The 23,977-nt window shown below is 36.0% G+C and overlaps 2 protein-coding genes across 5 annotated transcripts in view; both read left to right on the forward strand.

The window, feature by feature from the left end:
* The first annotated feature begins 376 nt into the window (after window positions 1-376).
* On the forward strand, window positions 377-11,717 carry pygl (phosphorylase, glycogen, liver). The gene is made up of 20 exons (XM_079841971.1): window positions 377-738; window positions 1,470-1,571; window positions 1,645-1,723; window positions 1,943-2,046; window positions 2,974-3,108; window positions 3,203-3,314; window positions 3,655-3,737; window positions 3,921-4,058; window positions 4,207-4,299; window positions 6,228-6,374; window positions 6,497-6,660; window positions 6,753-6,867; window positions 6,956-7,057; window positions 8,017-8,164; window positions 8,334-8,392; window positions 8,683-8,824; window positions 8,923-9,130; window positions 9,260-9,394; window positions 9,472-9,538; window positions 11,351-11,717. Exons 1-20 carry the CDS (start codon window positions 496-498, stop codon window positions 11,537-11,539), a joined length of 2,565 nt encoding a protein of 854 aa, XP_079698097.1. The 5' UTR covers window positions 377-495; the 3' UTR covers window positions 11,540-11,717.
* Window positions 11,718-12,673: 956 nt separating this feature from the next.
* The window catches only part of nin (ninein (GSK3B interacting protein)), a 29,509-nt gene continuing 18,205 nt past the window's right edge, over window positions 12,674-23,977 (forward strand). For 3 of the 4 annotated variants that reach the window (XM_079842841.1, XM_079842840.1, XM_079842842.1), the window contains exons 1-5: window positions 12,674-12,869; window positions 17,817-18,008; window positions 18,209-18,296; window positions 19,871-20,043; window positions 23,907-23,952. In XM_079842841.1, coding sequence (XP_079698967.1) covers window positions 17,826-18,008; window positions 18,209-18,296; window positions 19,871-20,043; window positions 23,907-23,952 — 490 coding nt within the window. In that variant the 5' untranslated portion in view covers window positions 12,674-12,869; window positions 17,817-17,825. Of the gene's footprint in view, window positions 12,870-17,816; window positions 18,009-18,208; window positions 18,297-19,870; window positions 20,044-23,906; window positions 23,953-23,977 lie in introns of those variants that run through there. The other variant, XM_079842843.1, reaches the window with a different exon arrangement.

A 23,977-nucleotide genomic window follows, 5' to 3' on the forward strand; every position in this document is an offset into this window, starting at 1 on the left:
AATAAATTAATCCCAATATAAGAGATGTATTATTATTATTATTATCATGATTAATATTGTGTCTGAATTGTTATCTGTAAAGTTTTATGCTTAATAAACTGGATTAAGTGCAATAAAAAGCTGTCTGTCATCAAAATGTGTGCAAATTTGCAATGGTAAATCACTTTGATTAATGGTAATGTATTAAATCAATGTAGTAATGCGGTTCAATACTGGGTAGGCCAACTGATATTTTGAGGCCTGAAGGATTTTTTTTTTGTACCTTAAGTCCAACAAATATCAAAATTAAAAAAGAAAAAACTTGTTTATAATGGAAGATGAGTATTCAAGTGTGTGAGCTGAACGTCATTCAAATACCAGGCTATATGTTTACCATGGTTAATAAAACAGTTCAATGAGAGAGGGAGGGAGAAACTCTGTCCCTCCCTCTGTTCCTCCTATAAAAATATGGGGCTTTTGACCCCTGCGCGGTCGGTGTAACCGGTGATCTTCAGGATGGCGACCCCTCTAACGGACCAGGAGAAACGCAAGCAGATCAGCATCAGAGGGATCGTCGGTGTGGAGAATGTGGCGGAGCTAAAGAAGGGCTTCAACCGGCACCTGCACTTCACGCTGGTCAAAGACAGGAACGTCGCGACGCCGCGGGATTATTATTTCGCGCTCGCGCACACGGTGCGTGATCACCTGGTGGGCCGCTGGATCCGAACACAGCAGTTCTACTATGAGGCCGACCCGAAGGTTAGTCCAGAAAAGTCCCATAAAAAGTAATTTGGTAACTTTGACTATTACTAATGACTAATTTGACTGACTATTTGTCATTTTGCCAAAACTTAAATTGATTCCAATTGATTCAAATATCATTTCCAAAATATTTGCTTAAGAGTGTATCCTTTTATTCAATACAAGAAAAATGGTAATGTGATTTTGAACTGTTCTCGAACGTTTCTTTTTGGTCACTTATTAAATGAAAGTTAGTCAGTCAGGTTAATCAAGTCAAGGGCATAACTCTTTGGAACACAGGCAGGTTTTATTAATGCAAATAAAGTATTCCAGTTGTTTGTGATTAATAACAGGGTTCCGACTGCCATGACAAACCTGGATATATTAGGGAATTTGTAATTTATAAAAATAAAAATGTTTTAAGGTATTTATTGTGATTTCCAGTCATGGAAATTCCAGTTATGAAAATGAATAAAATTGTATTATTAATCATTTTGAAAACTAAAAATAATAATTGTATTTTTTTTCTAGTTATGCACAGCTTTTAATCAAAATATATTATTACAATTAGAAATGTATAGAAGAGTAATGGAAATTAATATAAAAATGCGCAACCAATGCATAATCCAAGAATACAATTTCTCTAGAAAGACTGTTTGATGTGTGTGTGTGTGTGTGTGTGTGTGTGTGTGTGTGTGTGTGTGTGTGTGTGTGTGTGTGTGTGTGTTATATATTTCAATGTACTTCAGCGTGTATATTACCTGTCATTGGAGTTCTACATGGGTAGAGCGCTCCAGAACACCATGATTAATCTGGGTCTGCAGAACTCCTGTGATGAGGCCGTCTACCAGGTGAGAGAAGACAAAACACAAATCCATCCTTCTGTGGGTCTGGCTGTCTGTAAACTTCTCTTTTTCCTTCTAGCTGGGGTTGGATATGGAGGATCTGGAAGATATGGAAGAAGATGCCGGATTAGGCAACGGAGGGCTGGGAAGATTAGCAGGTCTCTCTTGCTCTCTCTCACACACACATACAAATAATACCATGATATAAATTAGTGATATTTACTCTCTCTGTGTGTGTGTGTGTGTGTGTGTGTGTGTGTGTGTGTGTGTGTGTGTGTGTGTGTGTGTGTGTGTGTGTGTGTGTGTGTGTGTGTGTGTGTGTGTGTGTGTGTGTGTGTGTGTGTGTGTGTGTGTGTGTGTGTGTGTGCAATCCACAGCTTGTTTTCTTGACTCCATGGCGACCCTGGGTCTTGCTGCTTATGGCTATGGGATCCGATACGAGTATGGAATCTTCAACCAGAAAATCAAAGATGGCTGGCAGGTGAATTTGATAGCTGGCAAGATTATTCATCCATTTTGCACAACAAAAGTTCTCATACAAAAGCGTCTGATACTTTGTTATGGTAGTTCTGACCTATATGGCAAAAAAAAAAAAAAGGCATATATATTTTAAAATACAAGATATTGCCCAAAAATATTTAAATATAAAGATTTTGATAAGTTTTAGTTACTTCTATTTTCTCTTATATTTTTAAATATATTTCAGAATACAATCAATTCCCAAAATATATTTAAATAATATTTTTTTGATATGTTTTAGTGACTTATATTTTCTCATATATTTTTATAATATTTTTAAAAATATTTTAGAATACATAAAAATCCAAAATATATTTAAATATAAATACATTTTTGATAAACTTCTTTTATACTTTGACTTTTTTCAAATATTTTTTATATATCCTTTGATTTATTTCCAGAATACTAAAAATGTATAAATATATACATATATATATATATAAATAAATATAAACAAGTATACGTTTTATTAGTTACTTATATTTTCTTATATATTTTCAATCTACTTATGTTAAATTTATGTTTAAAAAAAAAACATTTTGCATTTACACAATTGTGGGTAGTTTGTAGTACTTTGTAGGTCAGCGTATGCATAAAAATCAATGCATATGGGCCAGGAGTCCATTGCGTTTGTGGTCACTGGCCTGGTGCATGTGAGCTTGTCACAATGCTGATAATACTGGACCAATGTGGAGGATCTTGTGCAAGCAGTAGTAGGTTGATAACAAACAGCGGCTCATTTTATTTACATAGTGACAGTGATAATGGTGTGTTTGTGTAAAAAAATACACACACCTGAACTTTAACCTGGCCTAGATCTGAATTCTGTGTCCTCCAGTGCAGATTGACTTTATGTCAAATTCGTCAACGCTGTAACATTGCCTGTTAGGTTGAAGAAGCGGATGATTGGTTGAGGTATGGTAACCCCTGGGAGAAGGCCCGTCCTGAGTTCATGCTGCCTGTGCATTTCTATGGCCGTGTGGAGGAAGAGGAGGGTATGGAGCCGAAGTGGGTTGACACACAGGTATGAACACAGTTACAGGCATACAGTACATACACACCCACACGATAGCATTAAGGTACTCTGGCCAGGTTTTTAATGCATGTTTGGGGTGCAGGTGGTCCTGGCCATGCCGTACGACACGCCAATCCCTGGCTACATGAACAACACGGTGAACACCATGCGCCTGTGGTCTGCACGCGCTCCCAACGACTTCAATCTCAGAGACTGTGAGTCATTCACACAATGGGTTACCAATTCCAAATCAGACAAACACTTGAAAATCTTTTATCAATAAAATCAATATGAAATCATAATTGACCCTATTTTTTGGTTTGGTTATGAACGATTCCTTAATTCATGTTAATGCAAAGGAAAAAAAACATCTTCATAATGTTTCAAGATACTGTATAATATAGCATATAAATTAGATTTGACTACTTGCATGGATGAAATCAAGCCCTGTCTTTCATTATTTTTCTCATTTAATTATTCACAAAATGGTTTGTGAGCTTAATGCTATTGGAATCTATTTGTAATAATTCAATGATGGATGGTTTTTTTTCACAGTTAATGTTGGTGATTATATTCAGGCAGTTTTGGACCGTAACTTGGCAGAAAACATTTCCCGCGTGCTTTATCCAAATGACAATGTAAGTTTTTTTTTTTCACCCTCTTTGAGGCAGATGGAGGTTTAAATGGCTTTTCTGTATTTAAACTGCATTAATGATTGTTTGCAGAAAATTACGTTTCATTTATCCAGTTTAAGCTGGTCAGAAATGTAATCTCACATCTTATTCCATTTTTTGACACTTTGCAATTGGTGGGTGTTGTAGTTCTTTGAGGGAAAGGAGCTGCGTTTGAAGCAGGAATATTTTGTGGTGGCAGCAACTTTACAAGATGTGATTCGCCGCTTTAAGACCTCGAAGAGGAACTGCTCTGGACCGTTGTCATTTGACAGCTTCCCTGAAAAGGTCAGCTTTTACTACATGCAACCGTTTTGGTCACTTCAAGGCACTTACCACCCACACTGTTCACTACATTAGTGCTCTGCATTAAGTGATTGAACTTTAAAGACAGTCGCTGCATGCATTTGTGTGATTCTTCACGTCTGTGTTTCAGGTTGCCATCCAGCTAAATGATACTCATCCTGCTATGGCCATACCTGAGCTGATGAGGATATTTGTGGACATTGAGAAACTGGATTGGGACACAGTAAGATTCATGAATTTAGGATACACTGTGACAGCACATACAACATGCATATGGACATGTTTATCATGCGGTTGAAATGTTCAAATATTGAGAAAACACAAATTGAAATCCAATAAGTTAGAAACTATGTAGCCCACAAAGTCAGAGCACTGAAACAAAAAATTTTCGTAACTGAAATAAAGCTGAAATAAAATATAGATATTAAGCAAGTGTTTTTTGCTAGTTTCAGCCCAACGCAGTTATAATTTTCACGTCCAGCACCGCATTTATATAGCAAATACACTCGTGCCCATCTCTTTGCTTATGGGCGTGTTCAGGCGCATTGTTGGCGCGTTGCTATTTTAACTGAAAACGACTGCGCCATTGACTTTGCCGTGTTTCCCACACATAGACTAATTCGTGGTGGTGCGCCACAGAATCAACACCGACTGCCACATATTGCGTGTCGTTATTCATTAACTTAAATCTCACGTCAAACTGCCAAACCTGCTTTTGATATGAAAGTCGAAGCTTTTAAAATTGAATACGTTTTGGTGCTAATGTGGCATAACAATTAAAGCCAAAGCCATTGAAAAACAGAGTTGTGACATGCTCTCATCTTCCGGTGGCGCACATGCGGTCACGTGGTTCACTGAGCTTCTAAACAAACCAGCACTCTGTCAATGCATTTGAATGGCTTAAGCCGATACACGACAGTTTGACTATACAGGTATTTTCAGCAATTTTTTTATTACGTCAACCATATTTACAGGATCATTTTATGATGGAAAGTGATGGAGATGCAACATTGTTAATGTAAATGTTTTTCTTGAATTTAGCCCTCATTGCTTACTAATTGGTCACACTCATACTCATACACCTTAACTATTTTTCAATGAAATACATGTTCTATATTTAGTTTAATAATATTTATTGAATATTTTGAGGATATCTTTTGGTACTTAATAGGCCTACTAATATTTTTTATTATTTATATTACAATTAGTGTAGTAATCAATGTTAAAATAGAAAATTCCAATGCAAAGAGGCAAATTAGAGTAATTTTGTGGCTGGAAAAATAATCATTTTCATTTGTAAAGCCATGGTTTACCTACTAGGTGCTTGTATGGCTCTTTAATAAATATACATGTATCTAGTTTGGTTGCTCAAAAAAGTATTGCAGATCATAACTTCTTACTTATTTTTAGGTTTTGCATTTGAATAAATATTTAGACATGATCAAACATTAGACTTCTTTAAATGTGAAATTTAAAAAAGTTAATAACTTACATCCTAATATTTTTAATGTTAACACGAGTGAATATTAATGAATACAAGCAAATATAATTGAACCCAAGAAAAGTTTAAAATAGTACTAAAAAGACAAACTTATTTTTCCTTATATGTACAGTAAGATATATACATACGAATTGATACTGAATCAAGATCGAAATCGATATTTGTGCGATATTCAGCTGGCTTTTAAAGGGAATTGGAGATGAGTCTCTGATTGGTTTATTGCATTTGACTCATTAAGAGACTAGGTACAACCCCTTTGGACCATGTGCCTGGCGCGCCAACCATTTTTCTGTTGTTAACTAGCAAAAGTGGATTTGTACACGCCTTTTAATGAAATGCGCATGTGTGATAGAGGGACAGAAACGCATACTTTGAGCAGATTTAAACACATCTAGACAGAACGCCCTAAGTGCACTTGCGCCATGCGCTTCAGACCATGTGCTCAAATATAAAAATAAAAAGCAATTTCAAAATATTACAAATATATAAATAATGCTAAAATTACACTGAGGCTATAATACTGTGCTTAGTTTAATGAAATGGCTCGAAAGCTCCTAAGAGGCGTTAAATTGAGACGTTTATATTTGACAGTTTGTCGGATTTGTCAAGGCAACATGATTACTCAAAGTAAGTTCTGTGTGAGCTTTTAGGCCTGGAATATCACTAAGAAAACATTTGCATACACCAACCACACGGTTCTGCCTGAGGCTCTGGAGCGCTGGCCAATCGAACTGATGGAGAAACTTTTACCCAGACACCTGCAGATCATATACAAGATCAACCAAACACACCTGGACGTGAGTACACACCAAATAATAGAGGATTGTCCGTTTTTGTAAACCCACATACTGTACACAAGTAAACCCAGCATTAATGTTTCATATACTGTATGTGTGTGTGTGTGTGTGTGTGTGTGTAGCATATAGCATCTCTGTTTCCAGAAGATATGGATCGAATCCGCAGGATGTCTCTGATTGAGGAGGGAGGGGGAAAGAGGGTGAACATGGCTCATCTCTGCATCGTGGGCTCACACAAGGTCAACGGAGTTGCGGAGATTCACTCAGACATCATCAAAAAAGAAGTGTAGGGCTTTTTCTTTCTCACTCACTCCCTCACAAACACACAATCCTCCATCCTGTTGCTGATTATTTTGTTCAATTTGAATGTAATCATAGATTCCGAGACTTCAGCGACCTGGAGCCAGAGAAATTTCAGAATAAAACAAACGGCATCACGCCGCGACGCTGGCTGCTCCTCTGCAACCCAGGACTCGCCGATCTTATTGCAGAGGTCCAACACACATATGTTTTTCTCTTTTTATAACATATTTTTTCAATTCAATTGATTTCATATGTTTTGTTTGTGTGTGTGTTTGTAGGCAATCGGTGAAGAGTATGTAAAAGACCTGACTCAGCTGCAGAAGCTGAATGATCTGGTTGACGATGACACCTTCATCCGAGATGTAGCCAAAGTCAAACAGGTTAAAACCATAGACCGTAAATAAAGAAGGATGACGCGCCTTTACTCTCTTTCACTGATGAAGAGTGAAGCCGCCAATGTTCCAATATGGCACTGATATCTTGCCCTGATTTGGGACCTGAGTCTGCTCAGTATTAAATGCGGGACCCGAGTCTGCACAGTAGAGAGCAGGAAGTAGAGCCGCGATATGAAAACCCCGCCCAAACTCTCGCAGCACAGTTTACTGCAGAGCAACTCATTATGTTGGTGTGAAATAAACATGGAAATGTAGAAAATAAAGTTGAAGATCGAATCTATAATCTAGAAGATCTATAATGTTTTTATAGCATCAAATAACTAACTAAAACAAACCTTATTAAGAAAATTAACACTTGAACGTACATTAGCATGATAAAAACTACCTAAAATGACAGAAACCATCTTTGAAAAGTGTAATTTGATTGGTTAGTTTGTATCACTTCCCATTACATTACACAGAGAGGGCGGGGTTTATTGTTATGGCTATACTGGGACCAATCACCTGGGATGCTTTGGCTGCACTTTTCAGGACTTGTGCGGCATGCTTGGTTAAAACACACACTACTCTCATATCAATACATTTGTAAATCTTATTCATGTAAGATGATTTTAATGGCCATGATTGAAAACTCTTCAGTGTCAGAATTTTTGTTTTACCTTTGGGGTACAACAGCTTTTCACTGGGGCAGTACCCTTTAGAGGCGACATAGCTACCCCTAAAAAGTGCATATTAGCACCTTAGAGTAATGATATGTACCCTTTCTGCCCCAGTGACAAGTTTTTGCACATTAATTGACAGCCTTTATATAAATGTTCACCATGTTAGAGGTTTTCTGTGGGCATCACTGATTCAGATGAATGGTATTAGTTATACAATTTGGTAATTTCAATTCAAAGCCAGTTCCAGTACATTTTTTCTTGCTTGTTTCTTTGTGTGTGTAGGATAACAAGCTGAAGTTTGCACAGTATTTAGAGAAGATGTACAACGTGGACGTGAATCCCTCATCCATGTTTGACGTCCATGTGAAAAGAATCCATGAATACAAACGACAGCTTCTCAATTGCCTGCACATCATCACCATGTACAACCGTATGTACACATACACAAACACACACCTTTAACAGCTAAAGTGTGTCATTTTTTGTATGTCTTTCGAAAAGCATTCTCTCATGTAGAGACCCCTTTAAGTAAACAATACAATTCTGCCATTATTTACTTAGATATTGAAGAGTGTATGTTTCAAATGTTTCACACACAGGAATCAAGAGGAGCCCCACGAAACCGTTTGTGCCAAGGACTGTGATTATCGGGGGCAAGGTAAAACAAACAACCTTTTCCAAACATACTCACATGCACTGATTTGCAATATGTACACTACCATTCAAAACAGTTATATTGTGAAATATTATTACAATTGTTTTATATTTTAATATATTTTTAAAGAAAATTTTTTTTTAAATTATAAAAGAACAGCATTTATTTGAAATAGAAATCTTTAGTAACATAATTAATGTCTTATCTGTCACTTTTGATCAATTTAATGCATCCTTGCTAAATAAAAAACTTGAATGGCAGTGTATGTTTTAAGTTTTATATTTTATGTTTAGGCTGCTCCTGGATATCACATGGCCAAGATGATCATTAAGTTGATCACCACTGTCGCTGATGTTGTCAATAACGATCCTGTGATTGGCCGTAAACTGAAGGTCATTTACCTGGAGAACTACAGAGTGTCACTGGCAGAGAAAGGTAACATATACACACACACTACTACTACTGTTTAACAACTAAACTGATTATGGTATTTTCTGTGTATTTATACATACATTTCTATGTTTTATTTGCAGTCATCCCAGCTACAGACCTGTCGGAGCAGATCTCCACCGCGGGCACGGAGGCGTCCGGAACTGGAAACATGAAGTTCATGCTGAATGGGGCACTGACCATTGGCACAATGGATGGTGCCAACGTGGAAATGGCAGAAGAAGCTGGAGAAGAGAACCTCTTCATCTTTGGCATGAGGGTGGAAGATGTAGCAGAGATGGATAAAGAAGGGTAGAGAATGAAACAGAGAGATTAATTCAATGGAAATGGATGCTGAGTAAATGTCATGCCATCTTTGTGCTTGTGTAAAGACATTAACCATTCCTTTGTGTGTGTGTGTGTGTGTGTGTGTGTGTGCAGCTATGATGCATTACAATATTATGAGAGTCTTCCGGAGCTGAAACAGGCCATAAATCAGATTAAAAGTGGCTATTTTTCACCGAAACAGCCTGAGATGTTCAGCGACATCATCAACATGCTGTTCTATCATGACCGGTAAAACGTACAAGCAAACACACACTTTCTTTTTTTAAATTCCTGCATTTCTCTCTCATCACTGAAATTTCCCCCAGGTTTAAAGTGTTCGCAGACTACGAGTCTTATGTCAAGTGTCAAGAGAAAGTCAGTGCTCTGTATAAGGTGAACATTATCACACACATTACTGCCCACCACACATCAGAGATTCATTCAATGTTCAACATTCATTTCATTAGTGATGGCGGCTTTTGAACACTGCTTAACGAAGCTTTGAACCCTTTGCGAATCTTTTGTTTTGAATCAGTGGTTCGGAGCACGTATCAAACTGGCCAGGTCACACAAATCAATGAAACAAGGCTTTGTTACATCATACTGTTTCGAACCTTGGTTTTGAATTCATGAATTCATTGCGATGGTTCGCCGCTAGAGGGCGTTGATCTTTTGAACTCATGAACCAGTGTCTAAAAGATCAGTGGTTCTCAACCAGGGGGCCGGGGCCCATTTATGGGGCCTCAGCAAACTTCTATAGAAGCCTCAAGATGAATTATTTCATATAAGAAAAACAAGCATTAAAACAAGCTAAAACTAATTTAAAAAAATACATTTTTTAAATTATTTTTTTAAAATTATTTTTAAAAATTTTTAAATTATAATTTTTTTAAATTATATATATATAAAAAAAAAAAAAAAAAAAAAAAAATATATATATATATATATATATATATATATATATATATATATATATAATTATTATTTTTTTAAAAAAATTTTTTAATTTTTTTTAAAAAAAAATTAAATTATATATATATATATATATATATATATATATATATATATATATATATATATATATATATATATATAATTTAAATTTTTTTTTAAAAAAATTTAAAAAAAAATTTAAAAAAATAATAATTATATATATATATATATATATATATATATATATATATATATATATATATATATATATATATATATATATAAATATATATATATATATATATATATATATATATATATATATATAAATAAATATAAATTTTTTTTTTTTTTTTTTTTTTTTATGCCCTCAAAAACCTTTTTTTTTTTTTGATGAATTATGAAAGTGTGATTTCTAGACCTAGAAAAGCCATGTCAATTAAATCAAAACTCCATGGGCAATTTATACATTTTATGAATATACAATTTTCCAGTTATGCCAAGCTCAAAAATATTTAAAAGAAATCCATATCCAGTAAATCATGGACAATTAGATAAGTCACAAGGCCTTTGAATACTTATGTGGACAATTGGGGGCTTTTAGGTTTAGAACCACTGTAATACATTTTTAAAGAGGTTTTAACTGACCTTGGGTCATTTTTATAATGTAGGTTTGAATTAATTTAATGAATTTCATTAAAAATGCATGTATAATAATAAAGGGACAGTAATAAATGGCCTAATTAGCCAAGTCCTGCCTAAAAACACATAAAACGAGCATTACAAATGAATAAAAGAAGACAAATTATTCATATTCAATGTTATTTAATGATTTATAGTTTACATTTAATAGAAACATGAAAAACATGTAATAGTTTGTATTGCAGTGCATTGTAGTTTGTCTCTATGCATGTTCATGAAATCATTTTGCAATGTTATTAATTCAGTTTCAAAAAGCTTAGTTTTTCCTATCGCTACTTTTAATTTCATTTAATGACATTGTCATTTTGAGTAACATTTTTTATTTATTATCATTAATCATTATTTACTGACTCAGTTCGGCAATTTCCAACCCCAAGCTATTTTTTCTGCAAAACACAAGGTGAAATTTAAGATTATTTTTTAAGATGATGTAACATATAAGAATCATTACACAGCTGTTTTCTGTATAGCAACAGATCAAAGTGACAGATCAAATGGATGTCAAATACCCTGAAAATACCCTAAACGCTCAATTAAACTGGTCCATATTACCTCTGTCTCTGTCTACAGGATCCGAGAGAGTGGACTCGGGTGGTAATTAAGAACATTGCGGCGTCTGGAAAGTTCTCAAGCGACCGCACCATTACAGACTACGCCACTGAGATCTGGGGAGTGGAGCCCACTGACCTGAAGATCCCTCCTCCCAGCGAACCACGTGAAGCTCTGGAGGAAACCGCTCGCGCCTTGCGCAAGATCTGAACACGTCAGTGCAGTGTTATAGGATCGTGAGAAGAGAAGTTAATGATTACTTAACTAAGTATGAGTGAATTTTGCAGTTTCGCTTTCAATTTTTAAATGTACACTTATGACTTTCTAAAATCTAAATGAATGCATTGTACTAGCAAAAAGTAAAAATAAATATTATGTTTTAATTCAACACTGAAGTCAAATTATTCATATACTAGCTATCTATACTAGATATATACATATATATATATATATATATTAGTGGTGGTGGTTGAGGAGACCAATCCCCCATAATGCAAAATGCTTGGAGTGTCAAGAAAAGTGCTATATAAATGTAATTAATTATTATCAAAAATTAATTCGAAAATTTAAAAAATGACAGTGAGAAAGCAGAGAAATGAGAGACAAAGGGTTGCATGGTTCAACATATTGACATTCAGCACCTTTTATAGTACATAAAAAAAAGTTTTACCAAAGAGCAAGGGCTTACGGGTTATATTTCAAAGGAACATACTGTAAGCATCTAACAAATACAAAGGTTTGGGGTCAGTAAGATGTTTCTGTTTGACAAATTAATACTTAATTTTTCAAAATGTTACAGTAAAGACTTTTACATTGTTACAAAAAATTATATTTCAAATACATTTTTTTTTAAACTTTCTAGTCATCAAATAATCTTAAAAAAAGTATTAATGTTTACACAAAAATATTAAGCAACACCACTGTTTTTAACAATAACAAATTTTACTCAAGATTTGCCATCTCAGGAATAAAATAAAAAATGTATAATTATTTTAAATATATTAAAATACAAAACAATTATTTTAAATTGTAATATTTCACGATGTTGCTGTTTTCACTGTATTATTGATCAAATAATTACAGCCTTGGTAAGAGACTTCTTTCAGAAACATTATACGTTTTACCGAGCTCAAACTTAGTGTAAATTGGATTTTTTGACAATGCGGCACTCCAATAATGCTAATAAATCTTCATTGTATTGAATTCGAGAAAGAAAGTGAGAAAGAGAACTTATCTAGCTCAACAGGTGTTGTAGTTCCTTCACTGTCCTGCTGGAGGCGCTGTTGCGCGCTTTGTTTCTGCTCGTCTCCTCCTCTTCCTCCTGCAGGGCCTTTCAAAATCTCTGACCAACCCATTATAACAGACAATTTAGCACGCTGACCCGAACACTCAGGAGTACAACACACTCACAGCCGTAGCTCCGGTATTAGATCCAAACATAAGCAGAACGGTTCGGTTTGAGCGCGAGCTCTGGATGAAACTAATGGACTTATAGACGAATAACGGAGAGAGAGCGCGCGCGCATCTGTGAAACCGCCGGGTATGTTCTGATGGGTTTAACTTTGACTTTATCACACACAAATCACAGTCATCTCACGCATTCACTTTCAATATTACGTGTCTTGCTTGCATATGGTTTGAGCTTGTGTCCTAGTTTTATTTGGTGATTCATTAGTGACTGACAATGTGAAGTTCAGAACTTTGTTTGTATCTTCTGCAGGGAAAGATTGTTTATTAATTTTATACAACAAACCAATTGTTAGGTAAATGAAGTGTGTGTTTAGGCTTTAAAGCAGTGGCAGTGATCTTAATATGGGCGTGTGTTTAATGGTGTGTTTGTGTGTTTAATGTTGCTGTGTGTTTTATGTTGCTAATAGTTACTGTTATGGACTGATGACCTCGATCATCTGAGATTGCAGAACTGTAGACATGAGAAGAGGGAAGTAGTTTTGGTTTTCAACAGGTTGTTGTGGCCATGTTTTATAATGACTTTATAGTTTAAAAGTCGTGCAAAACTAAGTGGAAGCAGAATCAGACACCACAGTGATGGAATGAGTTGTCTGCCGCTGAATCAAACCATCTGTTCATTCAAATGATCTCTGATCGGTCTGTCATTGTCTTCCTTTGTGTCTGTTTCACTGCTGGACACTTGTATGATGCTGAAATCTCTTTGAGCTGGGGCTAATATTAGTTATTAGAAATATCCAAAAGTGATATTAAATATTTTACTATACATTTAGATCTAACATTTGAGAGACTTCTCATATTCTCTAATCCTTTTCTAGCACTATATGAGACTTGTTTCTATCAGATAACAGAGCTTCAATGGGTGATGGCCTGATGGCCAACAAAGCATACTTTGACATGCATATAATTTTTTTTAGTAAAATTACTTGGCACAATGATTTAAAATGTACAATATTCACATGGAAAATGCCTGGTTCCCATGGTCATAGAAAACCTGCATAACAGTAAAAAAGAAAAAGGGATTTCCAGACCTGGAAATATCATTTGCATTTTAAATGGAATTTTATAAAACAATTATAATTTGAATTAATTAAATAAATAACATTTTAATTTATTCCAATTATGATCCGTCCAAAAAATATTTGGCTCAAAATTCCTATATTTTTATTACAATCTCATTAAAAATACCTATGAATAATTATGAAATTTAATGCAACAACAACAAAAAATCTTATTATCACAAATTCATTGGTTAAAGGGAGAGTTCTAACCTTTTAAAAAAAGTGTGGTTACCCTGTTTACAACTTTTGTATTTGAAAATTAATCTGATATTAAATATTACAGCTGTAATGGTTCAGACTGAGTTTGAAAAGTATTTGACATAAATTGATTGACGCTGTACATTTTATATGGTTAGAATAAATTGCCCCTGATAATCAATTCCAAATATTACCTCGTCCTTATATACGTGTTACTCTGAATCTATTCTTCCTGAATAGAGGAACACCTGGCCACTCTCAGACGTCCTTGTCAGGGGCCGGTGATGATGTCATTGGCAAGGAGCAGATGCGCACCAAACCCCTCCCCCTTTGTTTGTGTGTGTGTGTGTGCGCACCATCCACTGAAGAATAATAAATGCACACACTTATATGCTTGTAAGCCTTTCAGAGATGTCAGGGCACCTTGGGACAAAAGACACCTGCAGTCGTGTGTGTGTGTGTGTGATTTTGTGCTTGGGGCTGCACGACATTGAAGAAAAATACGATAACTCGTTAAATAACATCTCATTCAAGATGCAATATGATAATGCTTTAAGTGTGTAAAATAAATATATATTTTTTAAATTAAAACAGAAAATTAAATAACCAACATGCATGTTTCACATTCTTTTTGTGAGAAGAAAGCATCCCTACAACTTCTGAAAATGAACAGCAGTGTTTTACTGTGGCATTACATAAAAAGTAAGTTTCATTTTTAACGTTAGTCTAAACCAGGGGGTTTAAAGGGTTACTTTTAATACGGAAGGCGATCTGGTGGAAGCTAGATCATTTACTTTTATAAAGTTTTAAATATGGATATTTTTCTTACACAAACGCTCCACTTCGCTTCAGTAGGACTTTATGCCGTGTGGAGCAGTTATATGATGGATAGATGCACTTTTATGGACTTCAAAAACGAAGCAACAATTCACTGCCATTATAAAGCTTGGAGGAGCCAGGACATCTTTTAATGTAACTCTGATTTTATTCATCTGAAAGAAGTGTCATATACACCTAGGCTGAGTAAATCATGGGCTAAATTTCATTTTTGGGTGAACTAACCCTTTCAGGTTAAATTTTTTCAGCAGAAATTGAATAATCAAATGTAAAAATAAATCACTGCTTAATCTTCACTCTATGAATTAAATATACACTGATGCTTATTAAAGCTACAAATGTCATTCAGTCAAGAGTCTTGTTTGATTAACCTTAAGCACACAGACAGAAGCAGGTTTATTCGGCTGCTGTCACTTTAAGAGCTGCACGGATCCAATATATTGTTTCAAACCTGCTTTCTCCACTGTTTAGTCCACTTAAGACATAACTGACTGTGTTTACGTGAACACTAGTGATGGGGAGTCGACTCCAAAAGAGCCGATAGATTCCTCTTAATAGCCCTAGTGTCAGAGTTGACTCCAGCACAGGAATTGGCTCTCGTTGTCGATTTTCTGTGGCTAAAATCGCTCACTTGTGCGTCAGAGAGCTGGAGCTGTCGCAGAAACAACGTCACAGTCACATCATTTTATCCTACATGTAACTTATTTACAATTAAATAAGTTAATTACGTTGTAATTATATACATACCTCTGTGCCAGCTTTGTGGTTTTATTTGTTTTAAGGAAAATATTACCATCTCTCTCTAGCCTACAATTAGTGTAATAATGACAGCAATCTTGTATTCTAATATGGCCAACCCTCTTTTGACTTAAAGTAGATGGAGCAAATGGAGTAGATTCCAGCAGTTGTGAATATGTGTCGCCAAAAACACGCCATTGAACACCCTTAGTAGTGAATACTTACCAAGATGGCATTTTGACACAATGTTGTGTGTATTTGGCTATATAAGCTGCGGAGGAGAACTGAATTCGCAATCATGCACCGTCCGAGAGGTGACTTTCTGTGTGCGTGAGTACTTCGCTTATTGGGCGCGAGTTATTTGCTTATACATTAAAGGGATAGTTCACCCCAAAACGAAAGTTAGCCCATAATTTCTCACCCCCAATTTCTCACCCCCAATCTCACCCCCAAGTCATCCTAGGTGTATATGACATTCTTCTTTCAGACGAATAAAATCGGAGTTATATTACAAAAGTCCAGGCTTATCCAAGTATTAGAATTGGATTCATAGTTGCTCTGTTTTTGAAGTCCGTAAAAAGTGCATCTGTCCGTCAAATAACGTGTTTCACACGTCTCTGGGGTGTTAATAAAGGCCTTCTGGAGTTAAAACTCCGATTTCTCCGGTCAGTCAAAAGTTTACTTGATAAAGTTTTAAACATGGATATTTTTCTTACACAAACGCATCGATTCGCTTCAGAAGGCCTTTATTAACACCCCAGAGCCGTGTGGAGCACGTTATTTGATGGGCAGATGCACTTTTTATGACCTTCAAAAACTAATGAATCAAATTCTAATGCTTAGATTAGCCTGGACTTTTGTAATATAACTCCGATTTTATTCATCTGAAAGAAGAATGTCATATACACCTAGGATGACTTGGGGGTGAGTAAATTATGGGCTAATTATCATTTTTGGGTGAACTATCCCTTTAAGCATGTCACATGTATGTAACAGTCATGTGTACAGTCTACTCTTTGTGGTGACCTAAAACTTTTGGAGTATGACATTTATGCTGTTATCGCAAGCCATTGCGATATGCACATCACAATATTTCAATCATTTTGATGTATATCGTGGCGCAGCCCTAATGGTGTTCATCTCAGTTGTTATAACTTGCATGTCCTGACGTTGGCCTCTCTCATCTGTGCACCGCTCTGCATTTAGCCCACAGAGCTCTCCTCTTCCTGAGCGGATGGATTTTGTGCGTCAGAAATAGTGCTGTAGGTCTGCATGTGCTCTCCATTTTTGTGGCTCACCAAGCTTAAATGTTCCCTGTTGAATCTTATATACTGTACACATACTCTCAATAGTGATGAGCACACACAAAATAATTTTGTGTGCTTGAATTGAGTAAAACTTGCACACAAACAAGCATTTATTAAAATTACATTTAACAGTGTTAAATAATGTCTTTTATAAATGAACATTATTGTTATTTTTTGTTAAGTGTTGGCAAAAGTAGTGGATATATATCAAATACATATAAGAAATATGTGCGTGTATAATTGTATATATAAATATAACACATTTTTCTTAAATGTATACATGCATGTGTGTATTTACATATACATTACATATTTTGGATGCGATTTAATCGTGATGAATCATTTGACCACACATATATAAAATATACATTTATTTATTTATTTATATTCATTTATTTTTTATTATGGCAGTCAGATAACTGAAATGGTACCGATATATTGCACATCCCTGTTAAGCCTGATGTACACCTAATTGATTCAAAAGATTGGTACCTGATATGGAAATCTGCCCAGAGTTTCTAAATGCTCCTTGTCCTTCTGAACGACTGAAAGGTTCATGGAAATCCATTAATCAAGTCTGGGAATGTTGTTTGAGTTTATAAGAGCTCTGCTGTTATGAAAGCTGTAGTCCTTTAATGGCTGACATCCAATACAGCCTCTCTGGTAGAAGTGACCAGTGTGTGTCAAGCACTTGCGCTTCAGCTCGTCTTTCCTCTTGTCCATTTTCTTTTACTCTTTTCTCTGGTTTCTGATGGCTCTTTTTGCATCCTTGTGTTTTGAACAGGAAGACATCGGATTTATTGTGAGTGTGGACGTGAACTATCTGCCTAAATAAGCCAAATGTCAGTGGTCTGAATGTGTAACACTGTGCCCCTGTAGGAAAGGCTGATGGATGGAGCGAGGGACCAGTATGAGGAACGATTGAAAGAGGTGTTTGAAAGTTTTGATGGCAGTGGTTTGGGTTCTCTGAGTCCTGAAGAACTGACCGATCTCTGCCGGGCCCTTCAGCTGGAGGAGAACACACTGAACACACTCTTACACACACTGCTGCAGGACCAGATCAGTGCACGGGTAAGAGACCATATGCTTATTTTATTTTAGTTTCAGTTTCATTGTTTTTTTTAATGCTGAGACGTACTGTTAATGGTAGAATTTGTGTGGTTCAAATCTTCAGAAACATTGTATTTTGTACAAAACCAAATAAACTGCCTAGTCTTGATAGACCTGGATGAAAAGATGAGTGATTTATTGCTTCTGTTTTGATTTTTCAGGTTAATTTTGAACAGTTTAAGGATGCGCTGATCCTCGTGTTATCAAGTACAAACACAGGTGATCCAGAGGAATGTCTTGAACAGCCAGGTAATATCCTCATAATGTAGCTTATGGTAAGAACTGGGCTGGGAACCAAAATGATGCAGCTTTGAACCATGTAATGGTGATCTTGAACAAACATCATTGCGTCATTGATTACTGAACTTCATTGATCATTTTAAATTATTGGCATCGGCAAATAACCATGACCCAATATTGTGTAAATTAGCCATTTCTGCAGTTTTGTCCAATTGAACACCATAATACTAATGCCAATATCTAGATAGCTGAGTAGGCTATTCGATGACCAATATATATTTAGAATTAAATAATAATAGTATTATTATTGAACTCTAAATATATATTGGTCATGGATACCCAGCTGTCTAGATATTGGCATTAGTATTGACCATTGAAACACCATTTTCAAACAATCATTATCTAACGTGCTGCAATAAATATTTATATGTATGGAAATAAATATCTGTTTAGGTATTATATAGTCCCTTTTTGTGTTTGCCGCCATTTATTTTCGAGTCCGCTTGATTTATGACTATTGTATGAGACTATATTACAAAATCATATTATAAGATATATTTTGACTATTTACTGTAATTGACTGCAGGTTGTGATAAAAACGGCTCTGCTCAGTGTTTGGAAATCCTGATGTAACCGAGAATGTATTAAAAGCCAGACAGCGGGAGCTCAGGGAGTGAAGGGAGGATGTGAGGTTAAATCTGGATTAAGAAGGATTATTCTGAGAACAGTGAGAGTGTAAATGAAGACTATTCTATCTTAAAACAAGCTCTTCTCTAATTATGACATCTCACAGTTAATGATGGTAGCCTGGGCATTGCTATGCGGTTCCTGCTGTGTTTTTAGAACATTGATATGTGTTCTGGGTGGTTGCTAAGTGGTTTCTTACTGGCCATCGCCTTTTCCAAGTCTTTATGATCTACGGTTCCTTAGATATGGCTCAGGAGTCAGGACCCTTCCTCAATAGACCCTTTTCACATTTCCGGGTTTCTCAGAGCGGAAGTCGTCATTGTTGGGTTAAATATTATAGCTGTGAATGAGAGAATAGATTAAATATTTTTTTGTGTGCCCCCATAGTGATTTCACAACTTTCAAAAAGAGGGAAAAAAATGGAGTGAGATTGATAACGGCAGTCAAAAGAGAGAAAAATGTAAATTTTTACCATCACTCCCATAGACACCCTCACAGCAGCGGTAACTTGTTTTTTTGTAATTTGATGCAAAAGTAATAAAATACAAAGTATTAGTGTTATAAATGTACTTCTTTAAATTTTTTATTATGAAAATACAAAAAACGTTGCAGGTTTGTCTAAAATCTGTGATACCACTACCACTTAAAAGTTTGAAATCAGACAATAACAATAAAGACATTTATAATGTTACAAAGATTTCCATTTTAAAGTATCCACTTTCCATTCAAAGTATTTCTACATTGATAATAATAAGTAAATGTTACTTGAGCGTCAAGTCAGCTTATATTTAAAATAATTTCTGACTTCGTGAAGAGTTGAGCCCTTGTTAGACTTTACTGTGCAGAAATGGATTTATAGTTTAAATGTTGCAAGAGTCTTTTTGTCTCTCCCCCAGATTCCCCAGAAGTCCAGCCACGCTTTGTAAAGGGCAGTAAGCGCTATGGCCGTCGCTCTGCTCCGGAGTTTATTAACACGCACACTGATTCACACACACAGGCTGAAGATGAGGAGGAGAAGGATGAAGATGCTCAAGAGAGCGACGACAGGACTGTACCCAGGAAACGTGAGGTAGGTAACAAACACAGACATGAACAGCAGTGAAGCTCAAAGATTACGCCACATTCTTCTCGTTTGGAATCGTCCATATCTGAATACACCGATAAGATGAAGGCTATAGTGACTCTCAAACTTTCAAAGTATTTCAGCTGCAAATTCTGAACTAGCTCCGAAAAACTGACTGGAGGGAGCAGAAACGCACAGTCTGTCTGTGTGTGTGTTTGTGTGTTTGCCCTCTGCTCTGACAGCAGTTTAGTGTGACACTGAATTAATGAGATTTTAGAGTCTCAAGAGACGCATGCCACTGGCTATAAAACACTCAAACTATCGAGCAATGACGTCTTGTGATGAAAAGATTTTTTTTTTTTGCAAATTCATGCTGGCATGTGTTTGTGAGCTTTTGTGTGTGACTCTGGCCACGCTCTCCAGCAGGTGCACATTAATACACACTGCTGCGCAGAGCTCTCTCTGATAGTCTGATGTGTGAACAATCCTCCGGTTCTACGATAGCAGATGTGCGGGGTGTGTGTTTGGAGGGGGGTGTTTGTCTATTGACGAACAATGACCTCTCCCCACCCCCTGAATTCCATTGCAAGTATTCTCCATCTGCTCCCTACACCCCCCCGAAATTCACTCTGTCCATATTTGAACACACAATGATCTTTTCCAAACAATAGGGAAGTAATTGATTGAGTGGATTTTTAGATTCTCCACCTGTGGCTAGTTATGCATTCAAGCCTGTAGGTTTATTGCAGGATTAGTGTATTAATATATTTGTTTTACTTATTTTTTGTTGGTTATTTGTTATAAATTAGTAAGATTTTTTTTTTTATGTTTAAAGACATTTATGCTCACCAAGGCTGCCTTTATTTGATCAAAAAAATATTATTACCATTTAAAATAACTGTTTTCTATTTTAATAAATGTGTAATGTAATTGATTCCTTTGGCAAAACTTTATTTATTAGCAGCTATTACAAAGGTGTCACATGATTCTTTAACAATCATTCTAAAATACTGATTTGCTGCTCAAGAAACATTTTCTATTATTGTCAATCTTGAAAGCAGTTGTTTTGCTTAAAGGGTTAGTTCACCCAAAAATGAAAATTCTGTCATTAATTACTTACCCTCATGTCGTTCGATACCCGTAAGACCTCTGTTCATCTTCTGAACACAAATGAAGATATTTTAGTTGAAATCTGATGGCTCTGAAAGGCCTCCATTGGCACAATGCACGGTTCACTCTTAAGACCCTTAAAAGGTACTAAAGACGACGTTACAAAGTAGGGCTGCACGATAAGGGCCAAAATGATAATCACGATTATTTTGATCAATATTGAGATCACGATTAATTATCACGATTATTTGTTGATTTTAACCAAAACAATTGTTTATTGTCACACAAGCTAATTACATTTACTGCCTTCACATCCATATTGTGCAACGTTCCTGCTAATGTACAGATATGTGCATCAAAATAAAATAGGTCCTCTTATTCACCAAAATTCAGTGAATCTCCTTAAAGAATAAATAAAAATAAATTAAAACAATAAAGAAAATGTAGCAAAACTTCAACAGGGCACTATTTTACATTTTACAATGTGTAAATATATTTTAGGAAGCAAAATATAAACTTAAGTTTTACCTGCATAATGGATGTGAATAAAACTAAAATAAAATATACAATCAATAAGAAACAAATATTCCATAACAGAATGTAACCAAATAAGAACATTTCAAGGCAGAAGAACTATGGCGAAAAGAATATTGGCAAGATCACGCTCTATTTCCCCTCTGCGTTTTCTGTACATCGCAGGTAGTGCCACCTTTGAAAAATAATTACGCGAGGGGATCACGTATCGTTTATCCAGAGTGTTGACCAAGAATTTGAAGCCTTCGTTTGTCACCGTGTTTATTGAGCACATGTCTTTAGCCAAATGAAATACGACTACATTTGTTATTTCACTGTGTCTTTGAGAGGTGGATGGGTAAGGTGACGCGGCACTTTACGCTTCTGACACTCGCTTGTCACACAGAAGGAGAAGAGAGACAGTATTTACGTGCTTGCCAAAACCATATACATATTATGTCTATGGCCAAAACCATTCACACACTTTATGGTAACTGGCAAGCAGCATTAGCAGCTCATCTTCTTCTTTGTCTACTTACTACTTCTTCGTCGTATCAATGTGTGCTAGACCATTTTGTGCTTGAGCGCCACCAAGTCGTGTTTTACTGTCACTTCAGCAGCTCTAGGCACGTGAACAAAAGCGGTGATCTGATTGGTCGGCCAGTTTTTAACGCGCCGCGTCAAAATAAAAAAACGAACCCGGGGCGTTTTTTTTTTATTACGCTTTTACGCCTGCCGTTTTGCGCGTTGGTGTGCACACTCACATTGGCGCCCTTTGTTTTGTCACGAGGCGTTAAACGTCGGCAATAAACGCGCACGAAAATCGTCCCAGTGTGAACAGGCCTTAAGAATGCTTTTTACATCAATTTATAAATAAAAGGTATTTTTCCTACCCTGATTTTAGCCCTCTGGTTTTACCCCTCTGGTTTGAACACTGTTTTAAGGGGCGTGTCTGCTGTGAGACTTTAGTGTAAACGCCCACTGCTGTGATTGGCTAATGTCTTACCATTTGAAATAGCTAAGTATTGCTCTCTCTTTTAGCATGTTTTTACTACTACAGCTCTCATGGTTAACTAATCGTGAAAAGCGTTGCCTTACATTTAAATCTATGGCATTATATTAAGATCTATGGCATTATGTTAAGATCGTGGCATGAAAGGTTGCAGTTATGATCATTGTAGCCGATCACACACACATGTTGAGCGCATGAAAGCAGCTATCTTGTCATTGCAACTGTACACTAACGAATGCTTTCATCTTCACTAACAGTGCAAACGTGATCTAGTTAAGAGATTCGTTGAATACTGATAAACGCGTCACTGATGTAATTTTCCAGTTTGATTGACAGCTGCAGCGCTGCTCAAACGATTGCAAAGGGAGCTTTCTTTGATCGCTTTCTTTATAGAATGTAATCACCGCTAAATCCCAGATTTTCATCCTAGTAAGTGAAACAACGCAAGTTGACGTTTAGTCACTGGTTTGATTTTACTGACACAGACAAAGAACATCTGACCGTACATAAATTATTACATTTCAGATCAGGCATTAAATTTAACACAGTTACTTAGATGTTGCATTACTGTCGAGTCCAGGCAGTATCCTCGGCATGTTTATGGCTTGATCTGGTTTAACACCACGTAGGCCTATGTTACTTAGGCTACCTATTCTATTGCATGTCATGCGTGAATCGGTGGGCGGGGCTAAACAGGCAGTGATGAAGTAGGCGTTGATATTCTTCTGCAGAGGCGGTGCTTGCTTCCCTTTGACGTCATAGATCCCCACAAAACCTGTCATTTGCTGGGCCTGTTGTCAATAAAAGCTTTTATTGGACTAACAAGGAAGTTTTCAGTTCTGAAACTTTATTACAGGATATTCTTTTAGTATGATGACCTCTTATATGTCAAAAGCTCAAGGAAAATTTGATTCCTCAGTTCATGACCCTTTTAAAGAAAACAAATCCTACTGACCCCAAATGTTTAAAAGGTGTTTTTATTGATATAAATATTTTCCTGCTTGTATAGGCAGTGTTTCACGCATTGCTTAGGTGATCACTGAAGGCATTTGTTTTGACATTGAGTCAAGTCTAATCAATTAAAATATTAATGAATAAATGAATAATCGTTACACCCCTCCTTATATGTTCACCTCTATTATTTACATCTTCTGCTGCCTCGTTGTTGCTCAGTTCTTGCCCCTCCTGGGGGTGTGATGATAACAAGAGTTTTATTTGTGCATTTTTCTTATAGCGCTGGAACGCTGACATGAGCATTTCTGAAGAGTTTGAAGCAGAAGGTGAGTTTAAATACTCTCAACACCC

This window comes from Gobio gobio, assembly GCF_949357685.1.
Source record: "Gobio gobio genome assembly, chromosome: 18".
NCBI lineage: Eukaryota > Metazoa > Chordata > Actinopteri > Cypriniformes > Gobionidae > Gobio > Gobio gobio.

What these genes read in the sequence shown, in the direction of transcription:
- pygl (XM_079841971.1), top strand. Translation starts at nt 496, where the DNA reads ATGGCGACCCCTCTAACGGACCAGGAGAAACGCAAGCAGATCAGCATC. An exon ending in AGAAACTGGATTGGGACACA is followed by an intron (nt 4,300 to 6,227) that starts GTAAGATTCATG and finishes GTGAGCTTTTAG; the next exon opens with GCCTGGAATATCACTAAGAA. An exon ending in CATCATCACCATGTACAACC is followed by an intron (nt 8,165 to 8,333) that starts GTATGTACACAT and finishes TTTCACACACAG; the next exon opens with GAATCAAGAGGAGCCCCACG.